General features: G+C 42.0%; 2 protein-coding genes across 3 annotated transcripts in view; one reads left to right on the top strand and one right to left on the bottom strand.

Annotated features, from left to right (window-relative positions):
- Positions 1-3667: 3667 nt before the first annotated feature.
- On the bottom strand, positions 3668-11189 carry tmem178a (transmembrane protein 178a). The gene is made up of 4 exons (XM_062448486.1): positions 10284-11189; positions 7968-8081; positions 5908-6045; positions 3668-5225 (listed from the first exon to the last, which is right to left on the bottom strand). Exons 1-4 carry the CDS (start codon positions 10693-10695, stop codon positions 4984-4986), a joined length of 906 nt encoding a protein of 301 aa, XP_062304470.1. The 5' UTR covers positions 10696-11189; the 3' UTR covers positions 3668-4983.
- A 1379-nt stretch (positions 11190-12568) lies between these two features.
- map4k3a (mitogen-activated protein kinase kinase kinase kinase 3a) overlaps positions 12569-19425 on the top strand; it is a 69406-nt gene continuing 62549 nt past the window's right edge. Inside the window, exon 1 of one of the 2 annotated variants that reach the window (XM_062448889.1) lies at positions 12569-12828. In XM_062448889.1, the coding sequence (XP_062304873.1) occupies positions 12733-12828 (96 nt within the window). In that variant the 5' untranslated portion in view covers positions 12569-12732. The remainder of the gene's footprint in view (positions 12829-19425) is intronic. The other variant, XM_062448888.1, reaches the window with a different exon arrangement.

Raw genomic sequence — 19425 nt, 5'->3', positions numbered from 1 at the left:
TGGTCTTGTTTTGTCACTAGAGGACAGCGTGAAAGCCTTATTAATGACAAAAATGCTTTTGCCTTTAGCTGGTACAAAAAGGTGCTGGGTTCTAATATTTCAAATGGAAACCAGCAGCTTACAGTTGAATTCATAACACTGATCACATTCTGTGGACGGTTCAATATGTGTTGCATTTTCTGGCCAACAGGTGGCACAGAGTTTACAGCTGCAAATTGTGATTCCAAACACAACAACTTAATAGAAAATAATTATAGTGGTCATTTTATTAACACAAAGAGGGATTGAGAGACATTTTCAGTCAAACCAATCAGTTGGAACTAAGTTACAGAGCATGAGCTGCAATTCCACACAAAACTATCCGTCTTCATCCCTAATAACCTCTGACATATCTGTACGAAGGGAGAGGAGAGCACGTGTTCTAGCACGTGTGGAGATCAATAAATGAGAAAACAACATTCCACTGAATTCATGTAATTTAGTTTAGTGGTAAATATTTAAGTCCTCAAACTGTAGGTGGAAAGGCCACATTCAGGGCAGCTGTTATGTTTTTTCTGCTGTGTATTTTAGCACCTTCTGATGTTTCTGGCTTGGGTGAACAATCAATGCACTTTGCACACTTACTACAGCTGAATGCTTTCTTGGTGTGTCTTTACTAAACAACTTAATGAACTTAAGACCTCATTTACTGAAACAGAAACAGTAGGTTATCAGTCTGAAGGAAAATGAATAATAAGCTTTTAATTATTGAACTTTTTAAAAACACAATTCACATATACAGTGCATCTTGAAAGTTTTCATAGCGTTTCACTTTTTCTACATGTTGTTATGTTACATCGCATTCCAAGATGGATAAAATGTATTCTTTTCCACAAAATTCTACACACTATACCCCATTATGATGTTATGTTATCTATATGTTATAGATAATCTGTGACTAGCACAGAAATCCAACAACAAACATCCACTTGGGTTCAGATCGGGGAGGCTGTTCCTCCCAATCACGCCTTTCCAGGTGTCCCTGTCATTTCCCACGTGTGCGTTGAAATCTCCCAGCAGCATTATGGATTCCCCTACTGGGGCCCTTTACAGGACTCCATTCAGGGTCTCCAAAAAGGCAGAATACTCAGAGCTGCTGTTCAGTGCATATGCACAGACAACAGTCAGAGTTTTCCCCCACACAACCCATAGGTGTAGGGAAGCAACCCTCTCTTCCACACACGCCCGTCACCTCACACCCTGGTCAACCAGAGAAAAGTCCATCCCCAATCCAAGAGTATGGATCCAGTGTCACGACTGTGCATAGAGTTAAGCCCCACCAGATCCAACTGGTAGCGCTCCACCTCCCACAACAGTTCAGGCTCTTTCCCCCCCAGTGAGGTGACGTTCCACGTCCCCAGAGCCGGCCTTTGTCCGGGTCTTGTCCGTCGAGGCCCCTGGCCTTCACTGCCACCCATGTAGCATCGCACTCGACTCTCACGGTTTCTCCCATGGGTGGGCCCAAAGGATTTTTGCAAATCTATAAAAAAAAATTAACGAAACAAACACATGTACATAAGTATTCACAGCCTTTGCCATGACACTCAACATTGAGCTTAGGTGCATCCTGTTTCCACTGATCATCCTTGAGATGTTTCTACAACTTGATTGGAGTCCACCCGTGGTAAATTCAGTTGATGTGCCACAGTTGACAGTGTATGTCAGAGCACAAACCAAGTCATGAAGTCCAAGGAATTGTCTGTAGACCTCAGAGACAGGATTGTATCAAGGCACAGATCTTTGGAAGCATTGGGGAAGGGTTCAGAAAAATGTCTGCAGCATTGAAGGTCCAAATGACCAGTACTGGTACCATACCGAGGTACTGGCTTTTTAGGAACGGTTCGATACTGGCATTAAGAAAACCTTTATACTCCAAAACAGGCATTTGAACCACAGCGATAAAAGCTGTCGGCTACTTCAAGAAAAGCAGACCTGCGTGTGATGTCACGCCCGTGCTCTGCGACATGCGGCCAGTGTTTGGAGAATTCAGTTACCCTGTTTCCCCTTCCGCGCAAGTTTGCCAAAAGGCACCTGAAGGACTCTCAGACCATGAAAAACAAAATTCTCTGGTCTGATGAAACAAAGATTGAACTATTTGGCCTGAATGCCAAGTGTCATGTCTGGAGGAAACCAGGCACCACTCATCACCTTGCAAATATCATCCCTATAGTGAAGCATGGTGGTGGCAGCATCATGCTGTGGGGATGTTTTTCAGTAGCAGAAACTGGGAGACTAATCAGGATCGAGTGAAAGATGAATGCAGCAATGTACAGAGACATCCTTAATGAAAACCTGCTCCACAGCACTCTGGACCTCAGGGGCGAAAGTTCATCTTCCAACAGGACAACGACCCTAAGCACACAGCCAAGATAACAAAGGAGTGGCTTCTCGACAACTCCCACGTGAATGTCCTTGAGTGGCCCAGCCAGAGCCCAGACTTGAACCAGATCGAACATCTCTGGAGAGATCTGAAAATGGCTGTGCACTGATCCTCCCCATCCAACCTGATGGAGCCCAAAAATAGGTGTGCAACGCTTGTAGTATCATACTCAAAAAGACTTGAGGCTGTAATTACTGCCAAAGGTGCTTCAACAAAGTAGTGAGCAAAGGCTGTGAATACTTATGTACATATTTTCTTTCTTAATTTTTGCAAATCTATAACAAATATGAAACAAGCTTTTTTCATTTTGTCATTATGGGGTACTGTGTGTAGAATCTTGAGGATTAAAATTAATTTAATCAATCTGGGAATAAGGCTGTAACATGACAAAAAGTATTAAAATAATAATACTAATTTCCGGATGCATTGTAGATTAGAATAGCTTGTCAACATTGTGTCAAAAGAAAAACATTCCACTGTCAGGAAAAGGACAGGATGATAGAATGAGGAATCAGCCCAGAACTACACGGGAGTATCTTGTCAATGATCTCAAGGCAGCTGGGACCATGGTCACCAAGAAAACAATTGGTAACACACTACGCCGTGAAGGACTGAAATCCTGCAGCGCCTGCAAGGTCCCCCTGCTCAAGAAAGCACATGTACAGACCTGTCTGAAGTTTGCCAATGAACATCTGAATGATTCAGAGGATAACTGGGTGAAAGTGTTGTGGTCAGAGGAGAAAAAATCGAGCTCTTTGGCATCAACTCAACACGCCATGTTTGGAGGAGGAATGCTGCCTATGACCCCAAGAACACTATCCCCACCGTCAACAACACGGAGGTGGAAACATTATGCTTTGGGGGTGTTTTTCTGCTAAGGGGACAGGACAACTTCACCGCATCAAAGGGACGATGGACGGGGCCATGTACCGTCAAATCTTGGGTGAGAACCTACTTCCCTCAGCCAGGGCATTGGAAATGGGTCGTGGATGGGTATTCCAGCATGACAATAACCTACCATTAACCTACCATTAAAACTGATCATTTCTTTGTCAGTGGGCAAACATACAAAATCAGCAGGGGATCAAATATTTTTTTCCCTCACTGTAGATCTGTGCAATGTAACTGACTTAATATTTCAGATTAGATCTGTTGAATGTAACTGACTTGATAATTCAGTTGACTTGATATTTGCATGCAATGTAACTTTACTATTGAAACAAAGTACAGGACAAGGTCCAACATTGACACAGGTTGTCGATTGTTTTTTAATTTACAATTCAATATTACGTAGGATGACAATATTTCATAATTCAGAGGGGTTTGCCACGAACGCTGCCCGGATTGCAACCCAGCATACAGTGTCAGCCAGGTACGACCTAGAGAGTGACACCTCTAACGGTGTGGGTGGCATCAGAGGCCATCAAGTTTGCATTGCCGCCACAGTCACTTGTTCCTCTCGTTCAATACGGAGCATTGGCACAACGTGAACCAATCAGGACCTCCCGTGCCCTCTTCATTCACTGTGTGTGCCAGGAAAAAGTGTTTGGATCATCCATAAATGTCTGTTACACATTCCAGAGTGTTACGTTTCCCTTGTCTCTTCTCCAGCGTATTCCTATGATTTCATTCCCGTTCCAGTGGTGTATAACCATCCTCTTTATTTGAAAAAAAAACTTTTGAATGCATGATTAACATCCCTCTGCACATTAATAATGTTGATATTTTTGGGTTCACTTTTAAACTAAGATCTGATTATGTTTATAAGCAGATAGTAAAACATCAACAACTATGTGTTCTAAATCCGTAACAGTTCCAGTTGCGCATAGAAATGGCCCACTGTATTTGAGAGCCAAAGGCAGAAATAACTGTGGTCCTCCAATACTGTAGTAATGCACGTGATATAAACATCATCAATGTAACAGTCTCACACACATTTGTATAGTCAGGATTGTAGTTTGCCTCAGTTGAGAGGAGATTTATAGGATTGACCTTTTCTGAATCTATTGCAATGATCATGCACCCCAGGATCAGGCAACTGATTCAATTTTCCCCAAAGGTGAATTTGTGTTCCTATGCAATGCAAATTCTTACAAAACAGCCAATATAAATTCATATGTTTTAATAATTTCAAATAAGTGGTTAGATATGTTGTGGATACAAATATGTATGTATCTGACCCCATTTGGTTATCCTGCATCTTTTTTTGTTGTGTCAATGTAGTGTGTGCTTGGGTAGTCTGTGTGTCTGTGTATGTGTGCATGTGTCTGTATAAAAGAGCGAGACAGTGTTTGTGTGTGTGTGCCTGAGCAAATACAGACTTACAACAAACAAACGACAAGTCATTACACACATTATCATTTGCATAACACCTCAAGAAGTGAATGGAGAGTGAACCAAAACTCAATCCATGATAAAAACTCAATCCCCCATCTCTCGACTGCGACACATTACGTTTTCATTATGCGTCTGAGTGCATCAAAAAAACACGTAAGTAAGCGACCGTTTGTTCGTGTTGTAACCAACAATGCACATAGTTCCTCCTCCGGGACTATAGGGGGAGCTCACACAGATGACTCACGGGCGGTTTTGGAGCGCAGGGCCTTGGCTCTGCTGAGAAAAGGATAGGTGGTGCAGATGCAGCCCGATGCCACAGTGAGGCCCAGACTAGCCCAGGCACAGAAGATAGACCACCCGTAGCCGTGGTCCACATCACCGGGAAGGCCGTAGATGAAAGGCGGGTTCCTGGAGAGGTCGTAGGAGACGCTGGCCGCATAGGTACACAGGGAGATGGTGCAAAAGATGCCTAGGGAGAGTAAGTGTTCATGGTTTACTGTTGTTGTTGTTTGTAAAGTTTACGAAACGTGCTAGGAAACTCGTTTCGTAAAAAAAAAAGTTTAAATATTAGAACTCTTTATTGGTCATTATATGGTAGATACACACTCTTGCAGAGGGTGATGACACCAATACACACACACACTAGTGCTCCACTGTCCACCAATTGTCTTTTATCAGGAGATGTTAACTGCAGGTTGTTTGTAAAAATGTATTATGTATGTTCACATTTTGAACATGACAAATTAATTTGAAAGAAAATTCATCATGAAATTAGTAGATATTGAAAAGACCAAAAGGAAAATCTGTATTGTGTGAAGACACAATACAGATGTGTGACAAATGAGGGACCACCAAACTGATATGAGAATATGTATTTCTTCAAGACCTTCTGCACATTCATCTAGGAAAGATGAATGCACAGGAGTGAAGAAAGGGGAGGCTAAAAGCACAAAGGAGGCCTGAAACACAAGTCAATAACTGCCAAACAAAGGTCAAGAAAAGATAAATAAAATAGACATAGAACCACATAAACTCGCAAATTTACTCTCACCCACTCAAACGCCTACAGTCACTAACTCTCTATTTCCCCTACACACACATACATCCACACACACACAAAGGCTGGTCATAGGCAGTTGGCAGGAACGTACCTGCCATGAGAAAGAGCAGACCAGAGACATGCTGGGTGAGGCTCTCCTCCCAGAAGAATCCCACTGTGGCCACAATGCTTCCACACAGCAACACGGCCGCTGCCATTCCCAGGAACCCTGCCGTGATCCGCCGCAGATCTGACAGAGGGATCCACAATGAGCGCACAAACACATACACGTACACAAACACACAACAACACGCACACCAACACACACGTACACACACCAACCCCCACGTGTGCATTCCCACACCCTCATGGACACACATGCAAAAACACCCACGCATATATGTATTCACACGACCGCATGGACATGCACAGACAGCCCCACAAGCACACCCACGCTTACGGTAGAACACCCGTGTACACGAAAAATGCATGTTCACAAACACATACACATATCTGAGGACAGGTAATACACACAGCGTTCCCATGACAACCAACAAGCAACACAGGCAGGTGGTAACCTGCCTGTGTTGCTCTCAGACAATCACTCAACAGGAATAATGAATGTTTGCAACGTGCTGAGGGTGTTGTGGTATACTCTGGGAGGCTTGTGTGCTTGTCATGTTTTAGGCCTTGGTTGTGTCATTGAAGACTAATATAGGTAAACTAGCATTATTAAAATGTGTTGTCAAATGTGATTGCCTTTCTGATCTTCTTTGCAGGTGAACATGTATGTACAGTACAGCTGACGTACAGAATGTGTTATACCGTATATGATGATGGTGAATGGATTTCCCTTATATAGAACATTTTGTACCTTATCAGTACTCATTCAACCATTCGCACACACACAAGGCGCTGGCCTGTTGATTGGGAGCATTTTCGGGTTCAGTGTCTTGCTCAAGGACCCTTCGACACATGGACAGGTGGAGACGCGAATCTAACCGCCAAACTTGTGATTAGTGAATGACCCGTTGTGCCACAGTACTAAGAGCTTTCCTAATGCATATTTAACACACGAGCAGTCATCTTAACATTTTTGCTTAAAAGGGTACAGCAAATCTTGTTTAAGTGAGGTATTGTTTATATATAAATATCAACCATATTTGGGATACAGAGGTTGAAATACATTAACAATAGTTCAAACTTCAGCAGTTGACAATTGAGAAAACACTAATATAACTCTTGAAAGCGCACTAACACTATTCTGACTTTGATAATGCTCCATCCCTGACTCCCTCGTACCGCAATAAGGGACTCCAGAGAGTTAATGAGTTTCTTTTTCTGTGAGACGCCATTGACTTTCTACCAGGGAACATTTCTTGGGCTTGTGTTGTAAGCCATGCTTCAAGGGTCAGACCCTGAAGTGGGAATGCCGGTGTTGAAAGGTTAGCTTTACATATTCATTGGACTGTGGGAAAGTAGAACCTTATTGTGAATCATGTAAGTCACTGTGCTTGTCAGAAGGCTCCATGATGTGAATTTAAATGAAGGTGGGCTTGGTTGGTTTGAGCGTGGACTTTTAAAGTGATTACCTAACGTACACGAGAGCCTCAGGCAGAAACATTGTCCAATTAGGGAAGACTGTATCAACACATATTGGTATTCTTTTAAAAGATTCAGGCATAACTTAACTCCTATAACTCAAAACAAATGAGGAAGATGATAGATGGAAATATTAGTAAAGTGTATTGTTGTTGGTATGCATCCGTATTTGTTGATACACTAACAGTGTCTTAAAATGATCCTTATCAATGTTACAACCCCAACCAATCAACACCCTGGCTGTGTTTGAAGAATCCTACTCTTGCAATTGTTATATAATATTTCTTAGAGTTCAAATAACTGTTTTCCTAGAGCAGATGATAAGAATCAAATTATTCTTGAAATGTATAAGTTGGTTCATTTTGTATTAGGCTGGGGCCTATTCTCCAAAAGCTGCTGAAACCAGCTTTATCTTGGAGCACCAACCAGAGCAAACATGTTTTCCACAAATTGGCAAAGGAAGAATGCTGACCAAATATGTGTATCACAAACATAACAACATAGAGGCCATTCAAGCATTTAACTCACAGATGGGGTGGTTCTGGGAAATATTGAGTCAGTGATACTTACGTAAAAGATGCCATTCGTCTTGCTGAATGGTCCTTGTCAGGTTAAGAGGGATGTTTCTGAGCCGTATTGGCTGTGAAAAATGGTACTTGACAGTTGTGCATCGATCTGCGATACCTGTTAAAACATCAGTTTAAGGGCAATTTTAGAGAGGTTAAAACAACATGTTTCTCATGTGCCATCTGCAGGTTCTTGCTAGGCCTGTCTCAAGCTTAAACTTTATGTTGCCCTTTCCAGAGCATCTCACAATAATGTAAGGGCAACTGCTTTCTTTTAATGTCTTAACATCTTCTGAAGTATGTCATGATAGATAGAATATGACAACTTATATATTTTTGTTGAAATAATGTTTCATTCAATAGTTGTATTATTACAATTATTCTATTGTATGTTATTTGCAATGAATAAGGAAAGCATCAAATTGAGTGGCACCCCAACATAAATTTTTTATGGATTCCCTTTTTACTTGAATGGTGGCATTTGAGTCCTCTGGTGCTTGCGAAGAGGCTAACTTGATACTGTATGCAAAGGGTAAAACGGTGACATTTACTTGGCTTTCAATAAACAGAAACATATTTTTTGTTCTTGACCATCACACAAAGCATATCGTCAAACTACTGCTGGTCTTCTATTTGCATTTTATTCACTTAAACAATAAATGCTACAACAGGCCATAAAGGTTTGTGAGAAATATCTTTACCATTGGACTTCTTACTTAATTATGGTGTTGCGTAACAGTCTTTCAACATGTATTTAATGCAAAATGCATTTATCTAATCCATCTCAGGGAGAGAAAACATTCGTATTTGCGTGTGAAAATGTCAGGTTTTCATAGTTTGTGTTGTGGTGGTTAAAGCGAGGAGTTGCCTGCTGAATCAGCCTTTCATTGAGGTTTCCAGTCTAAGCCAATCCATTATAGACCCTAATCTATATCCCCATGTTGCTCTAAGACAAGTGAAAAAGCAATGTTATAGGCCTCATAGATACCAAAAGAGAATGAGAATGTGTGGAGGCTTTGACTTTCTGTCTTTATACTGACTGGCATAAAAATACAACTCAAGTCCCATGTTGGTGGTAGGAATGAACCCCGACAGTGACCTTCTGTCCTTATTTCCGCCTGTTTTCACATGGCTTGCATTTGTTTAAAAGCAGCACTGCAAGACGAGAAACATAACTCCATCACGTATTTTTATAAACATGTTACCTATTTACACGCACATAACTATAATAGACTGACATGGGTTTATATTATGAAAGTGGTTATCACAAAAAAAAATGAGTGGCTTGCACTTTAGATTTGCTTCAAAACAGTCGCTATTTGTCCTGTTCTTGACATGATCCATCCATCACCAAGGCTAATTCACAGTCCGATCTTTGAGGTGAGCGCGCGGCGCACCTATATCTGATCTACTACAGGCGAGAGCTGAGCGTCTTTCGCTCACTGTCAGAAGGTTGCGTCGTATTTACAGCCACCTCTCCTGCGAGTCTGCATGAGTTATGAGTAGCTATCAGCCTCTAGTCATAAAGTCAAGAAAATGCTCTTACAGAAGCATTCTTCTGCCACCTAGACAACTCGGTTGCCTGTGCGTAAAAGTCAGACCTCGAGGTGCTTTTTAATAATTGAGGTAAGCTTGGTGTCAAATTAATCAACGTGGACAGAAACCAAAAGGTAGGCGTTGAAGGTCGAAGTAGACTTCTCCACTCCACGTGACACCAGCTGTTTAGAATGCACCATGGCAGGTATTACCTTGCCTTTTAGCCCACGAGTTAATCTTGCCGACATTAATCTTGATGGACTGGTATGTCCACTCCGGATGCTTTATACTCCTTTAATCCTCTTCGATTTTCGTGTTTCAACCTTGAACACACTTTGCATTGTTTGAATTTGAATTTCATTGCATCACATCTACGTGATGTGATGTAGGTTAAGATGCATTTTAGCACTGGACAACAGAGCTATGATTTGACAGCTTGACATGGGACAGTGTGCGCATGGCCTAAAATATCTACATTCAATTGTTTAGTTTAAATGCTCGTTATCCGTTTGGAATGCATGTGCTACACGTAGCTTAGTCTTAACGCGTAGTTATCTATCTGCAAGGGTTGAGGAAAAATTTGTTTTATCATGCATTGCATAATTACAAGCCCTACCGAGCCTATTTTGACGCAATGCACGTAAATGGAATGGATAGCAACATCACGTTTTAACTGGGGTATGTGATATGCAGAGCAGTTCTTGCCCACTCACGTCCTGTTTTGGTCTAGTAAGTAGTCTTCTTGTTTCATACTTTTGAAGACTTCACAGGGAAACTCTCTTACCCTTTGATATGAGTTTGTCAATATCCCGGTCCATGCCTTCGAAGAAACATTTTCTCCAGAGCCCAGAATATGTAGAGAATAACGGACGCCCACATTCCGTCTCCAGAATTCCCATCCCCAGAATTGCCCTCCAGTTCTCAAGCAGTTCCTCCTCTCGACTCCCGACATGGATAGGCTTCATAAGCGCTAGATTCCGTTTGGAGTTCCCGTTATCCACCAGTGGCAGGTGGTAGATTGGCATGTCTCGGTTTTTCTGGTCGTTTGAATCTGATCCATACCGGTCACAGTTTTCTTTATGCCTTCTGGTATCTGTCTCGTACCAGTGGTCAGTGAAGATAGCAGTGACCAATAACAATAATGACAATACACTCATAGACAAGATTAACGCCGTTATAAACGATTGTTTTTCCATGTTTCGAACATCAGACCTCGGTACTGTACAAAGAGTGTCTAGTCGGCTTGATGTTTGGACGCTCTTTCCTGCACCTGCTATTCCAGTTACTAAGCATTTTTATCCATCCTTGGATCCGCAGATATTGCCCGCCGTCGAGAGCGCATCATCAAGTCAGGTTCACAACGCACTGCAAAGGTGCTGAGGTTGAAGACACAAAAACACAGGTGGAGGGGTGTCCGCTGTGAAATGGGTGTGGATTCCCAACCAGGCTGTCGGTGTTTACCTAAATGCTAAGCCACTCTTTTTCTCTCCCCACCCCTCTACTCATCATCTTCACCTCAGTGTAGCGACCCTGAAAGTGTCCTTTTCGCCCGTGTGCCAAAGAGTAAAACGCAGACTCCTCCTATTCAAGATGAACATCACCCGGCGGAAAGACAGCGTGTGAGAGGATATTTCAAGGCTTCCCATACACTCCATCATGATAGATGGGTGTGCCTTTCGTTGTTTTTCTGCCTGCCAAACTGTTTTAACACATTTGGACCACCAGAAAGATTGAATCCAAAGCGTTTTTGTTTCGGGATTGCATACTGTTATTGTTCTGAATCGACTTAAAACATTTTTTTTAGCAGTTAGCATCCCCCATTCGTGAGACCTGTGGACGGATCTTTTGCGCTCTCTCTCTCTCTCTCTCTCCCCCCTCCTGCATTATTCATATGTTTATGGTCATTGCAAAATGAGAAAAGGTATACAAATTCATGCATGTGTATAATCTTTTCCTGGCCATGCACTGGTCTAACAGCTCTGTTGTAACAGGCTGAGACTGGGCTGAGTTTGTCACTAAATAATTGCCACCACATAGTGTTAAAATGGATTTGTGGGTGTTTATTGGGTTGGTTTGATCTGCGCCTTTGCCAGCTTTAATAATGGGCCATTAAATCCACCGTCTGCATATGTGCCTAGAAAAGGCATACATAAGATGTGATTACAATAATTACAATGTGACCCACAGCATGGTGTGGACTCATTAAATAAGACAGATTCAATTGGCACATTGTAAGTTTCAGAGTCGGTTGAATTTGTAGAAATGCATTCTAACATTAAAATTGTGTTGTTTTCCGAAGAAATATTTATTTATTCATAATATAGATTGTGGGCTGTCTGTGTGTGCGTGTGTAACTTAATGTGTTCATCTTGAAATGATTTAATGAATGAATTCTCAACCTTAGGCAACATTAAAATAAAAATGAGGATATTTCTCATGACTTACTTTGAAGAGTGCTTAGTGGGTCTTGGTTGTTGGATGATACAAACCTTCTTGGTAGGTCAACACAACACAAAAGGTATGTTTTACATTATATGCATAGACTAGTCTACCATAACTAATTCCAAGACAGCAGGTAATGTTTTAGAACATCAAACATATACAGAAACATAGGCTACCTAAAAAGTGACCACAAGTGTTTGCACAAGTTGCCACCTGTTACAGTTACAGTAGGCCTATGAGCCTACAGCAAGATCAAAAGAAAAGGGGGGCGACATTTTTTACTTGATGGGTGTTCCTTTTGTTGGCTTTGGACAAAGAAATCTGAACCAGATCAAAAATCATGTTGCATAACTCCAAATAAACATGTAGCCTAACGATAACTAACAATGTTGTGCTCGTCGCAATTGAACCTCACCTAGGCTAGCCTTGTCACACATAGGCTACCCTATTAAACTCCCATTTGTTTGTAATTCCTGTTGTTGGGTGAAAATTTTGCTGCCTCTGTTTGAATATTATTTAGCGGTTGGAACTGACTCTAAAGTTGTTCTTCGCGATAATCTCTCAGTCGGTGACCCACCCCCTTTGCCTGCCATTCCTAGCATTCCCCTCTTGGAGAACCCAGCTGGCTACGGCGCACGCGTAGAGCGTAGAGGAGGCCATGTTAAAGTTACAGTGAAGTCAGCCTTGATTTTTTTCTGACGACGTATGTTTATATTGTTTGTTTCCCGTTGTTTGTTGAGCCAGAGTCCCAACAAACAGAACGGTTGGATAAAGAAACTGGAGTTCTAAAAATGAATTCCAGTTTCGACCTTTCAAGGCGAAATCCGCAGGAGGATTTCGAGCTCATACAGAGAATTGGAAGCGGGACCTACGGAGATGTGTACAAGGTAAATCTGAGGCTTTCAGCTAGATCCCGTCTGGCTAAACGACATTATTCTGACATCATACGTCAATATGGAATATAACACGACCCGTGGTCATTGCACTGATTATAAAGTGACAGGTTCAGTCTGCCATCGCTGTGAAATAAGACAATGAACTTGTCAACTGCGGTTATTGTTCAACTGGAATGGGAAGCTATGTTTACTAGCTATGTTACTTATTTCGGCTAGCTTAAATCAGTTTATCCACAGCGGTGCTAGCTAGCTCGATGCAGCAGCTGCAGGATATTGGTAGGCAAAATGCAAAAGACTAATTAAAAAAGGAGATTCAGTACCCCTTCAAGAACGGCCTAAAAGCCAGACCAGGGAACGGTGATAACTTCAGTTGACCGTTCCTATTGTTTCATTCAGACTGGTATCACCTGCAATAACTTCCTCCCTAGACCAAAGAAAACGATTCAGTCACGCTGAAGAGGCCTCAAACAACAGCCTACCTGATCAAGACTAAGAGAATGCTTTAGTTAGAGTAATGCTTCTAAATACTAGATATGGTCTATGCTTGCCCTATATTTTGAGAACAGGAAACTGCTTTATTCTGGCTTAGTTGCTATTTCCAATTTTTATAAAACACAACTGTTTGACAGCCCACTTTTTCAGGTATCTTGAGCTTGTGTCTTCGCACTTTGACCTTGTGTTTATGAGAAATAATTGATTTGAAACAATGAGCATTGTTCTTGAAATAGAAATGTGCCTACAAGTTGAGTATACTGACAGATCGGACTACAGTAGCAAAGAAAGTGATGATGACCGATGCAAATACAAAAGGTTGTGCAACCATTAAAGGCCATTTGAGGCAATCATATCCCACTGGTGGACTTTTTTGCAGGACATGTTCTTAGACAGGCATAAAGCCAGACTAACATCCAATTCAAAGACCTCCTAACTTAAGAGACCAGAAGAGTAATTTGGATGTTGTTGGCTGGATATAACAAAAGGGGATGTGCCCACTGCTGATCTTTATTTCAGATCCCCACTGTGTCGCGTTGTGTTACATACATTCAAACCAGTCAAAATGCTCACACTCTTTCGAGCATTGACAATGGTTTCCTGGGACCATTGTAGACCAGGTCTCCCTTCCCCTGGCGTCAAGCACGGCTACTAGCTTTAGCTTAGCCCAAAACTAGTTGAATAATCAATCCTATTTAGATTCTACACTGAGTTACCTGTCCAAATATGTTACCTGGAATCCGTAATCCAAAGATGTTGAAAGTCAGGTTTTAGATTACTGTGATTTACTAAACTCTCAGTAGTATCTCTGTGACATGAAATGGGTTTTCAGGACTTATCACATAGTTTTTAAACTAACAAGTGCATGAGGTTAGTCACATACTATACAGAGTATAATTGATACACAGACAGGTGAGGATGGTACAAATTTGCCTTGTTCTGTATGGAAAAGGTTCATATTTCACTCAGTCTCTACTCCCTTTGGTCCAGGAAGGACACCCCTTGTTGCAGTTTGGAGAGAGCTGCATTGAGTGAAATAGAAAATCAGATTGACTTTGATAGAGTAATGCAGATGTAATGTGTCTCATTATGGTCCCATTCATCTTTTTTTTCATTTTCCCAGCAGTCGATTTTCACGGTCGTTTCAGGCCACCATGCTTTTAACTAAGATAACCTTTGTGTGTTGGAGAATGCCACCCTGTCTGGGCATTCCAACAAATATTAGCATTCCAAAACATTCATAGATAATCATGCAAGGATTCCAATTTGCTTGGATGATCTGATCTGCTTCTTGGAACATCATACGGAATTAGCATTTGAAAGAATGCCAGGTAACTTAGGCATGCCTGAAAGGGGATGAGATGACTAATATTGTCTGCTTTTGCCTGCGGTATGTCATTTGATAGCCACACTCTTCACTTTGAGTGAGTAATCAGCATAATAGGTTGTGACACTTGCTGCGATGCACAGTAACTGTTACTGTTGAAACAAGAAAATAAATAACAAGAAAATAAATAAAATGTTATACCTTTTATAGTTAGCATCAAACTGTGTAATGACTGTTTTATGGCACCATTGTCAGGGTACCTACAGTATGTTTCATAACAACAAACATCGTTATTTATTAGCACATGGCTTGTGGCTGTGCCTGAATGTATTAGAAGGGAAGTGTGTCAGACTTAACTTTGGTTGTTTTGATAGTTCTGTGGCTTCTATGTACCCAGCAAGTAGTTTTGTATTGATTTTTTACAATCTGAGGAAACAATATTACATAGGGAGGGAGTGTGTTAATGTGGAGGGATGGGATAGGAAGATGGACAAATGGTAGGGGGGGAGAGAGAGGAAACAAGAGAGAGAACGAGAAAGAGAGAGTGTAAAAAGGAAGGTGGAGTGAGAAAGGGGATGAGGAAGGCAGAGTGAAGATGAGGGAAACAAACAGGTAGTAATAAAGAGAAGTGGAGAAAGGAGGAGAGGCAGAGGAACAGGGATGGGGGAAAACGAGGAAGGAGAGAGTGGTGGCGAGGGGTGGAAACCTGGTGTTGCAGCATATTTAAGTTGCAGCCCTGGTTCAAGAGGAATGTGCGTCCATCCTCTCTTTCTCAGGGCTGCGGTGGGAACTGGAAAAGGGGTTGTGTAATCGGATGCCTCTGTCACTTTTTCTGTCAACCCCATCTCTCTCTCTCTGATTTCTCTCAGTCACGGGAAAATGATGCTTTTCTGTATGATGAGGGGAGGGAAGGGGAGTGGGTTGGGACTGGTTAAGTTCAGACTGGGCCCTGTTCAGACTGGGCCCTGTTGACCTAAATTGTCAATTTAAACCATCCGCAAGCATGAGGATGGGTTTCATTTGGTTTAAGATGCTTACCACTTCATCTCAGTAATCCTGCTAAGCCTAATTAGTCCAACTTTCTCTTCTGTTTTTCTGTCTGTCTGCATGCCTGTCTGTCTGTCTGTATGTATGTATGTCTTTCTGCCTCCTGTATGTCTGTCTGTATTTCAGTTTGTGTTTGTCTCCTGTATGTCTGTCGTCCATTGTCTCTTCTGTCAGTCTGTGTCTGTCTCTCTGTGTTGACTGTCTGCTTGTCTGTTTGTCTCTCTGTATGTTACTGTGTGTGTCTGTTTGTCTGTCTCCTGCCTGTCTCCCTGCCTGCCAGCCTGCCAGTACTACTGAAAGCAATGCAGTTGAAATTCCAGTTTAAGCTTAGAGCCTGGTCTGCTGATATTACCATACTGTTAACTATTCAGATCATCCGGTTCTTGGAGAAGTAATCAAATTTGTTAGGTCAGTTTTGATCTCTCTCCTTCTCTCTCCCCCGCCGTCGCTCTCATTTCCTTTGGTTTCCTACCACTGTTACAGAAACCCTACTGTCGTTATGGAATGGACAACAAATCACATTTCTATCCTCTATTCAAGGGGACACAGTCCCTGCTTTTCATTCATCAGTATAAAGCATGTCTTTTACTCGACATCCTTTTGGTCGAAAATAGCGCATGGGGAAATATTAGACAGCACCGTGTTTTTTTGCGACGGTCCCTCTCATGAATGTCGTCACCCAATCCCTTTACACTCTGAATTTTAAAGTGAATTTGCGGGGGAGAAAAAAATGAACGCGCTCCATTAATTCATCAATTATTTACCAATGTCCCACAACTGGGCATTGTCCCTTCCTGTAACGGTATCACAGCGCTGAGATTGGAATCTCCCAATACATGCCAGGGCTCACACAACCCCTGATTTTTTAACACCTCAGGTGGATATATTTAGATTAGGACATAAATGTTATTTGAATGTCGTATGGTTTTCAGAAGCATGACATTCGAATTGTCAGGCTGGTTGTACTCATGGATCCAGGACCATTTTTCAGATTGTGGTTGAGAATTTGAAGTTTGTGTCTTGTCACAAAATGTAATCGGAAGTCGGTGAGCCCTGCTCGACCATGTGGGTGGAATGATTGAATAATTAATTTGGCGGGGTCCTAAAACCATTCAGGTGCCTGGCGGTATCTTACAGACAGTGAAAAGAAGTGAGATTAAGAGATTGTCGAGATTAAGACAACCTAAATCACTGAGATGTCGGCTCATCTGGCTCGTCATCACATTGACTACAGCTCTGCAATGTGTCCTTTTGTGGCATTCATTATGCATGGCAATATTTGTGCATTCCACAAAGGGAGCACTGGATTTTGATGACTGTGTTTTAGTGCCAACCCTCCCTGATCTATCAAACATTGGAAACACTTTTTCATGCACCCAAATGTTCCTTCTATTACAACTCTGGACGTTGACAGCATGGATTGAATGTATTGTCCTAAAGAGGTGTGGAAAATATACAGTATGGTGTGATGAACCAGGTATTTAATGGTTAATCACTGTTTCCTATCAACCACCTGTCCAGAGCTTTGCTTTGGAAGTTATGAATTTTGTTAGGTAAATGAGAGAATCATTTGTTGTGTCAAGGTAATTGCACATAGCAGACAGGACTGACAAAACCTCTCGTGTCGCAAACAACCTGAACAGGGATGGAAATTAGCACCCGCCACCAGCCAAATGCGGGTGATTTTGTGTGTAAACTCGTTTCACCTACCGGCCACCGTGGCGGGTAAATAAAATTATTACACGGCTGTTCTTAATGCTGTAGAATGCCCCATTCACTTGAATGGGGATTCCCAACGTTCTGCAGTCAATTATTTTTCGATAACAGACCGTTGCTATGTATAACTGACCGCTGTCAAGAGAAGTGGCCCTTTTGCCTCGGATTCACGTCTTTCGTAGCACTCCGGTAACTTTTCAACTCCAGCGTACTCCGTTGCTTAGCGACGTCAGCTGATTTGAAGCCTAACGGTGCGTTTACACTGCAGCGACGCGATGCGAGCGACAACATGTTTTCCATTCATTTTCAATGGAGCCAGGCGAATCGCTTGTGTGGTGCATTGTGGGTAGCGACGCGACGCGATCGAGTTGAGATTTTCTCAACTTTATGCAAATGAGGAGCGATTTTCGCTAGCGATGGCCAATGGCAGTGTTTTCTTGTTTCTCGTAACGTAGCAACCATGGTAAACATTTCTAGCTTTCAGTTTTTAAGATGGAGGAGAAACTAATCGCCTGTGTGGCTGCATATCCAGTCCTGTACGATACGTCTCTGTATTTGTACAAAGACATTAATAAAAAGAATGAGGCCAGGCGCAGGTTTGCCGACGTTGTCGGTGCTCCTGGTGTTTTTTTTGTACTTTGTACTCTCGAACAAAGTTACGTTCCAGGGAGTTCCAGCCGGGCTACTACTATAAACCCGGCTGGAACTCCCTGGTCGTATCGACAGATTAGCAGAGACTTTGAGTACTATAATAAAACGTTTTTACACATGTCAACATGTATGTCTATTAAACAGTTTTGTATTTTGTATACAAGTTGTATTTTGATCGATGTTGCGAGTACGTAAACCCAAGTCTGCACACTTGGCCATGACAACTACAACAGTGACTTTAGAGAACTACAATTCTACATTAATCTGTTTGATACGCCCCCGCGCGTGGTGAACTGTGGGAAGGCGAGCGATGGCAAGCGATTCGCGTCACTGCAGTGTAAACGCACTGTAAAGAATGTTCAACGTCTATGAAGTTCAACGTCTTTGGCGAACTATTTCTCTGCTGATCAACACTACGAATGGTAACATATAAATTGTAATAAGACACACTGTTAAGTTTTTTTTTTGGCAAGTAGCCGTGTAATAAGCGGGATAATGTATAGAACGCCGTTGTCATTATCGGGAAAATAAGCCCCTTCAGAGCGAAGCTACAACCCTCCGCTTCGCGTCGGGGTGCTGTTCGCCCTGTCGTGGAAGAACGCTCAGGAAAGCACCTCTGAAACTTCAGAATCTGATTCTGATGAGCAGGAGTAAACTGTACTGGGATTGGGGAGGATGGTTGGAGGAATGTTAGTTTGTTGTTTAATCTGCCCTACTCATTTAATGAAATGTATATCAGTTTGTGGTTTGTGCATGTATAAAAGAGAAAGTGTCAGTGTTTTATTGAGACTTAGATTAAATAAACTGCTTAAGTATTGTAGATCTTGTAGTATTAATTTTCACATGCAGTTACACATTGTCGGTTAAAAACAAGAAAGTGGCTGGTAAAAACATTGAGTGGCTGGTAGATTTTGAAATCCACCAGCCACAGTGGCCGGTGGACAAAAAAATTAATTTCCATCCCTGAACCTGAACATTAAAGCAATGGAAACCCCTTTTTACATAGATGGCATAACCATGTGCTTGAATGACTGATTGGTTGTTCTTAATGGAATTGCGGTGTTGGAAATAAATTACAACGTGTAAGTAGTCACTTACGAAGAAACCATTTGGTAGAAGCAGCAGCACCGCCCGACACCTCCTGTCGACACACCCATAACCTGCTTCGCCAACTCTGTGGCAAACATTGCAGAATCTCCGCAAGCCGCACCTGAGGTGGAATGAAAACATGTAATGCACAGAGCCAAGATGACTGCATAACCAAAGAGTTTTGAATGTTTTCGGTGGTTTTAAAGCTAATTTACCAGAAAAGTCAGTAGGACTGAGACACTAGGAAACTGGGTGGCTTAAACCTG

Source organism: Osmerus eperlanus, chromosome 22 (assembly GCF_963692335.1).
Source record: "Osmerus eperlanus chromosome 22, fOsmEpe2.1, whole genome shotgun sequence".
Classification (NCBI taxonomy): Eukaryota; Metazoa; Chordata; class Actinopteri; order Osmeriformes; family Osmeridae; genus Osmerus; species Osmerus eperlanus.
This window is presented reverse-complemented; position numbering and strand designations above follow the sequence as displayed.

Bases quoted from the DNA above. Each gene is read 5' to 3' on its own strand.
- tmem178a (XM_062448486.1), bottom strand. From the start codon at position 10,695: ATGGAAAAACAATCGTTTATAACGGCGTTAATCTTGTCTATGAGTGTA. The intron at 6,046-7,967 runs GTAAGTATCACT...TCCCTCTGTCAG, and splicing joins AGACGAATGGCATCTTTTAC to ATCTGCGGCGGATCACGGCA. The intron at 5,226-5,907 runs GTACGTTCCTGC...TACTCTCCCTAG, and splicing joins TCTGCTCTTTCTCATGGCAG to GCATCTTTTGCACCATCTCC.